This window comes from Megalops cyprinoides, chromosome 20, assembly GCF_013368585.1.
Source record: "Megalops cyprinoides isolate fMegCyp1 chromosome 20, fMegCyp1.pri, whole genome shotgun sequence".
In the NCBI taxonomy this organism is placed as follows: domain Eukaryota; kingdom Metazoa; phylum Chordata; class Actinopteri; order Elopiformes; family Megalopidae; genus Megalops; species Megalops cyprinoides.
In genome coordinates, this window is record NC_050602.1 from 19585782 (window position 1) to 19592500 (window position 6719).

Here is a 6719-nt window from a genome sequence, read left to right on the forward strand (position 1 = left end):
AGAGGTCTACTGTGGGAGTGACAGGTTCAAAAGGTCAAAAAAGGTCGAAATAACAACTATTTAAAAAGATAGTTCTTGGCACAGGAAGGGATGTACATAAATGGGGGTGGGGGTGGGGGTGGGTATTGGGTGGTGTAGGTGGGTGCGGTGCGGTGGGGGGTTGGGGATGTGATTTCGTACATTTTCACCAGCCAGGGACCCCTCCCTCATCGAGACCCAGCGAAGGACCTGGGAGTCAGGGAGATATTTTTGGGGGGGGGGGGGGGGGGGGGGGTGGGACAAGCTGGGCTAGAGGGGGCAGAGACATTTGCACACTGGCCGCTGTGGAAAGAGAGTGGAGTGTAGGACCCTGGGGGCTCCTCAGGCCCGTGGGCGGGAGTCCGCGGGCGGTGTGGTGTGGGTAACATCATGGTCTGTTGTGAGGAGACTGTGCAGAGGAGATGAACTGTGCTCTGTGTCACTCCAGCCACCTGCCATAGCCCTGCAGTGAGGCTCAGCGAGCGTAAGCAGCCAGCATTGCTCTCTGCTTACCCTCACGAACGACAGCGCTAATACTCCTATTACCATCATTAGCATTACCGTTCTTATAAATGACTACCGACGTAATCGACTGACAAAACGCGTTTTCCTCTCTAATGTGTCGTCTCGTTAAAAAACAAAACCGTCACTTAGGATTAAGGCATCTGCCAAATCATTAATTGAATAAGATTACTGTCGATTAATATACAAATACATGAAGTCAAATGAAAAAAGAGACAAAGCATCTGTACATGAATAAATAGTCATATAAAAAAAAATGAAGAGTGAGAGAGTCCGACTAATGTTGTTTTGGTACACATGGTTGGAATGTATGGACACAGAGCTGACGTGTGAATGCGTGTGCCTGTCTGGCTGTTCTGAATACAACTGTAGAGACCGGGCACACACTCCCTTTGCAAGACGCCGTGGCTAAACAGAGTCGTTCCCACCCAAGCTCTCATGAGACGGGAAAGTGCCTTGTGTTTCGGCTGCCCTGTCTGCGCATGTTTGCCTCAGAGGGAAGGGTACTGTTTGCAGGCCCGGGCTTACAAGTCCGAAAGGCCAGCTCCGACAGAAGAATGTGAGGGGGCTGGGTGACGGCACAGCGCAGTGGGAGTGTGTGTGTGCGTGCGTGTGTGTGCGTGCGTGCGTCCGAGACACCCTGTGAGCGCGCATGTGTGTGGGGGGTACCCTGTGAGTGGGTGTCTGTGTGTGCATGTGTGTGTGTGCTTGTGTTCACGCCTGCATTAGGCCTTTGTGAGTGAGTGGGTGTGTGAGTGTGGAGAACCCTGTTTGTGAGTGCATGCATTCGTTAGGCACCCTTAAAGTGTGTGTGTGTGTGTGTGTGTGTGTGTGTGAGAGAGAGAGAGAGAGAGAGAGAAAGTGAGTGTTTGCTTGTCTTGTGTTTCTGCCAACAATGACCGCTCCCCCCCAGGCAGCGAGTCGTGTCGGCAGTCGGACAAGGACCAGTGTGGTTGGGAGAAAGGGGGCGGTCCCATGAACTGGCCCCGCCCTCCTCACGCCCCCAAACTGCTCCTCATTGGTCACTGTGCAGCCAGCGCCCAGGGCTTGGCCTCCTGGCCACTCCCTCTGGGCGGAGGCTCACAGCAAGCTGCGGCCAGTGTGCTCGTCCCAACTTCACACAGCTCCTAGTCGCAAGGGTTAACCTAATGAATCTCTTTTCCAGATTTAAGATGTCCTCATTCTTTTATAATATTTGTTCTTTTTTTTTCATTATTCATTTGACAATGAGCTGCGGCCAGGAAGCCTGCATCACTGTAAAAGTGTGGCCACCTCTTGGGTGATGCTTGGCTTGTGGCCGCAGATCAGCCAGATTTATTCACTCACATTCTTGCTTTTTTTTTGGTCCTTGTCTCAAAAACCTCTCTCACTTCAGCTGTGGCCTAAACTCTTTTTTTCTCCTCACATACGCAAATGTGAGCTGCATTAACAAATAAAAACTCATTACAAAAGATTGGCTTGGTTTTAAATTTTAAACCACTTGAGTCATTACTTTTTTTTTTACAATTTTAAATCACACTGTTGCATTCCATAGTAAATTTTTTTAAGAACAAGAGGGTCCGGAAAAAGAAAGGCCTGATGGCTGAGACTGACAGCCATGACTCTCGCCTGTCAAACATCACTTTGTGAACTGAGACTGACCAAACACTGCTGCTGATGAGCATGCGATTGATCAAGTACTCACCAAATACTCACTGTACAGCACATCAGACCAGGAGAGCCATGACCGACAATGCTTCGCATCAGAATTAAGAAATTACACAGCTTTCTGTCATTTTGTTTTTCTAATCATGATAAACCACAATGGATAGAGTGACAGAGGTTGATTATCACTATGTTAAAGCATTTGTTTTTCTTTTTTTTGTACCACAAGCTGACAGGGGAGATCGAAGGCAGTGAGAGCAAGGTCATTTTGTTTTGGTTTTTCGCCCCCCAAATCGAATCTCGTGTTGTCGTTTGGGTTGTCCTAAGTGAGCGCGTGCTTACGAGTGCGCACGGGGGGCGTGTGCGTGCGAGTTAGTGCTGTGTGCGCGTGTGGGGCGTGCTCATGCCTCCCCCGGAGTGCCCCTGGCTGCGTTGTTTCATATCATCTTCATGTTGAACTTGCGCGCCCCTCCTTGGCTCCCGCTGGTGGTCGGGCCCTCCGTTTTCCGGAAGGAGTACTCTACTGTGAAGTTGTTCTTGCGTTGCCCACGACCGCGGCTCCACACGAACAACAGCAGGAAACAGAAGAGCACCACGCCCAGAAAAGTGATGCAGCCCATGGCGGTGGACACCAGGATGGTGGTGAGGTCCAGGGTGAACTTGAGGAAGACGCGCGTGCTGTTCAGATTGGTGTCGTTCAGGTCGCTGGCGTAGAAGGAGCGGTTGGCGAAGAGGGCGGCGTCCAGCGGCTGGCCCTTGACGGTCAGCGTGGCGAAGTAGGTGTCGTTGCCGCCGGCGTTGCTGGCGATGCAGATGTAGGTGCCGCTGTCGGTCACTTGGGCGTAGCGGATCTCCAGCGTGCCCCCCGGCAGCACGGTGATGCGGCCGCCGGTCTTGGCGGTGATCCGGCGCCGCTGTGGCGAGATCCAGACGATGGCAGGCGTGGGGTCGCCCTCCGCCCGGCACACGAAGGTGACGGGCTGGCCCTCGCGCGCCGTCACCTGCTGCAACTTGCGGTTGCGGATCTTGGGCTTCTGGCAGGTGAAGTAGTCGAAGAGCGCCGAGTCCGAGAAGGTGCTGAGGGTGTTGCCCTGCACCTCCGCGGGCCCGGCGCAAACGGGCGTCCTGCCGTCGAAGTTGAGGGTCTTGCGGCGTTGCAGGATCCACAGCAGACGGCAGTCGCAGGACAGCGGGTTGCCGTCCACCCGCAGCGTCTCCAGGCTGTTGACGGAGTGGAAGGAGCCCTCCTCCAGCGTCACCAGCTCGTTGCCGGACAGGTTGAGGAGGCGGATCTGCCGGAGACCACCCAGGGCGTGCGGCTCCACCGTCGCCAGGCCCGTGCTCACCAGGTGCAGCTCCTTCAGGCGCACCAGGTCGCGGAAGGCCCAGGACTCCAGCACGGAGATGGGGTTGTAGGAGAGGTTGAGCGAGGTCAGGTGGGCCAGGTTGCGGAAGGAGGCGGAGGGGACGGAGGTGATGTTGGTGTTGGTGATGGACAGCCAGGAGAGGTTGAGGCCCTGGAAGCTGAGCGGGGAGATGTACTCCAGGTAGGGCCAGTTGTCGATCTCGAGGCCCCGCAGGCTGGAGAGCTTGCGGAAGTTCTGGTCCTCCAGGGCGGTGATGCTCAGGTGCCGGAGCCGCAGGGTGACCAGGTTGCGCAGGTAGGACAGGGACTGGCCGGAGATGGAGGTCAGGTTGCACCTCTCGATGGTCAGCTCCTCCAGCCCCAGCAGCCCCACGAAGGCCTTGTGGGAGATGTACACCAGGTCGTTGTCGCCCACCTCCAGGTGGCGCAGGCTGCGCAGGTCCTGGAAGGTGAAGTCCAGCAGGATGACGATCTTGTTCTCGCTCAGGTCCAGCGTGGTCAGGTTGCCGAGGCGGGAGAAGGCGCCCATGGGCACCAGCTTGAGCTGGTTGGCGCGCAGGCGCAGTACGCGGAGGCTCTGCAGGTTGGCGAAGGCGTTGGGCTCCAGCACGCTGATGACGTTCTCGCTCAGGTCCACCTCCTCCAGCCGCGGGTAGGGCGCCAGGTCGCCCTGCTCCACCCAGCGCAGCCGGTTGCGGCTGAGGTCCAGCACCCGTGTCTCCGTGGGGATGCCCTCTGGGATGCCCGTCAGGCGCTTCCGCTGGCAGGACACCGCCTTGAGCTGCGGGATGCAGTCACAGCGGGGCGGGCAGCCCTGGCACGGGGGCGGGGCCGCTGCCATCAGCAGCAGGCAGGCGGCCAACCACCGGACACCCTGAGCGCCCGCCATGCCCCCTCTACACTCCCCGGGGGCAGGATCACAGCGCCAGGCACCTGCACACAGAGACAGAGAGAGAGAGGGAGAGACAGGCAGAGAGAGAGAGGGAGAGAGAGAGAGGGAGAGACAGAGAGAGGGGGAGAGAGAGAGGCAGAGAGAGGGGGAGAGATGGGGTGAGAGACAGGCAGAGAGAGAAAGAGAGAGAGAGAGACAGAGGCAGAAAGAAAAATAGAGTGACAGAGAGAGAGAGACAGAGAGAGGGGGAGAGAGGGGGTGAGAGACAGGGAGAGAGAGAAAGAGAGAGAGACAGAGACAGAGGCAGAAAGAAAAATAGAGTGACAGAGAGAGAGAGAGAGAGAGAGGGAGACAATTAATTAGTTGCCTGCCTTGGGATGGGGAAAAGGGATATTTTTTTAGTTTGACTCTTTTTTTTGCTATGTTGCATTCTTGCATTGTTCTCTGCATATTTTTTGCACTCACACCTTATGCAACATTAGCCAACTTGTCAAACAATAAAAGCGTTTTTTTGAAACTGAATTGGAATCTGAATTTGAATATGGGAGCAAACTTTTAATCATTCAGTGTGTCACAAATATTTCAAGCAGCGTAGAGATGCCAGAGCAGAGGAAATGAGGCTGTTCCTGAAGGCGCCGAATCCCTGACACTGTTTCACTCCGAGATATTTGGCTGTGGTCTGCTCTCTGAGACGCTACATCTACTGACCCACCACCGTTATAGCCTTTCTGTCAGAATAATCTGTCATTTCCCTTCCACAAAACACAAGATGTACGGCGGCCACAAAAACGATCGAAGCTGCAAAAAAAAAAAAAAAAAGATAAAGGGCCCAACAAAGACATTTTCAGATCAATTCAAAGCAAGTCTATCCAAGGCGCTATTACCCGAAGACAGCCTCACATAGTCACACAACCGTACACACGCACACAGGCACACACACACACACACACACACACACACAATCACATATTTCATATACATAAGAGGTGGACTGAGAGAGGTGACAGTAATTACAGTACATGCTAGCAGAGGATGAGAGTGAGTCCATGCGTTTGGCATGCGAGTCCATGTGTCTGGCATTCCTCCAAAGCCATGCGTTCTTTCCTCATCTCAGCAGTCTGCACGGAAACCGGGTTTAAAGCGCCTGTGAAATATGTATGCACAGCACATGGCTGTAATGAGCCAACCCCAGTTTAGCATACAGTGATGTAATGAGTATTTACAGCACCATCAATCTTTTATATAAAGGGAGCTAGAGAGAGAGAGAGAGAGAGAGAGAGAGAACAAAAAAGAGAATGGTGGGGGAAAGAGAGAGGGGGAGAGAGAGAGGTGGGGAGAGAGTGAGAGAAACAAAGAGGTAAAGAAAGAGAGTGAGATGCAGACAAAGGCAGACGGAGAGAAGAAAGTTCCTTCCTCCCACCATCTGCTGTTCCAGAGGTGTTACTCATGTTCTTCTCAGAATCCGCTGCTGTGCATCTCTCCCTGCTCTGGCTAATAGCTCTGGGAATGCGACAGTCCACTGACAAATTAGTCGCAGCTTCAAAGCTGTCATGTAGCATTGCCAAGCCTGGAAAATGACAAAAGCCCCCAGTGCAACAATGGACTCTGTTTTCCCCTGAATGGCAAGACAATAATAGCTGCCAGGATTCAGAGGCATGCAGTACCAAGGCCATCCTGAAGGGCGGCAGTGTGGGGGCAGCGTGTGCTTTAGGGAGCTGAGCTCGAAACCAGAAGGTTGCGGTTTTTAATCCTGCCCCTCATACCTTAGCTAAGAGATAGCCAATCTGAGCTGCTTCAGCGAGCACCCCGCTGTAGGGACGGACTCCGAACGGAGGCAGCGTACTGTGGATCACCCTGAACAAGGGCCAATGAATAATGTAATAATGCTTATGCTTACAGGCCTTCCCGAGCTGAAAGCCCTCTATCCCCCGTCTCCTGTGACACTCCTCCCTATGTGGCATGTGGACTCTCATATTCGAAGTTCACGAGTTCAGCCCTCATATGGCAGACTGCTGATCAGTGAAATTTCAGAAGGGTTATAGTCCCCGTCCCCATCCCCCCCCACCCACCCTCCTACCCCCACATCTCAGGTAACACAGAGGCATGGCCTCACCCCAAGCCACCCCCTCCCTGCCCCCCCCCCCCCCCCTCCAGCTGTGGCAGCGCTGTTAGTGAGCCCAAATATACACCCCCCCACCACCCCACGATGCAGCTCTTTCCCTCCAACACACACAAAGTCAGGGCTAATTGGAACATTATTAGCCCTGTCATGACTGG

General features: G+C 54.1%; 1 protein-coding gene across 1 annotated transcript in view; it reads right to left on the reverse strand.

The window, feature by feature from the left end:
* Positions 1 to 1351: 1351 nt before the first annotated feature.
* The window catches only part of LOC118795973 (leucine-rich repeat and immunoglobulin-like domain-containing nogo receptor-interacting protein 3), a 31782-nt gene continuing 26414 nt past the window's right edge, over positions 1352 to 6719 (reverse strand). Inside the window, exon 2 of the mRNA XM_036554796.1 lies at positions 1352 to 4483. Within this exon, the coding sequence (XP_036410689.1) occupies positions 2622 to 4439 (1818 nt within the window). The 5' untranslated portion in view covers positions 4440 to 4483 and the 3' untranslated portion in view covers positions 1352 to 2621. The remainder of the gene's footprint in view (positions 4484 to 6719) is intronic.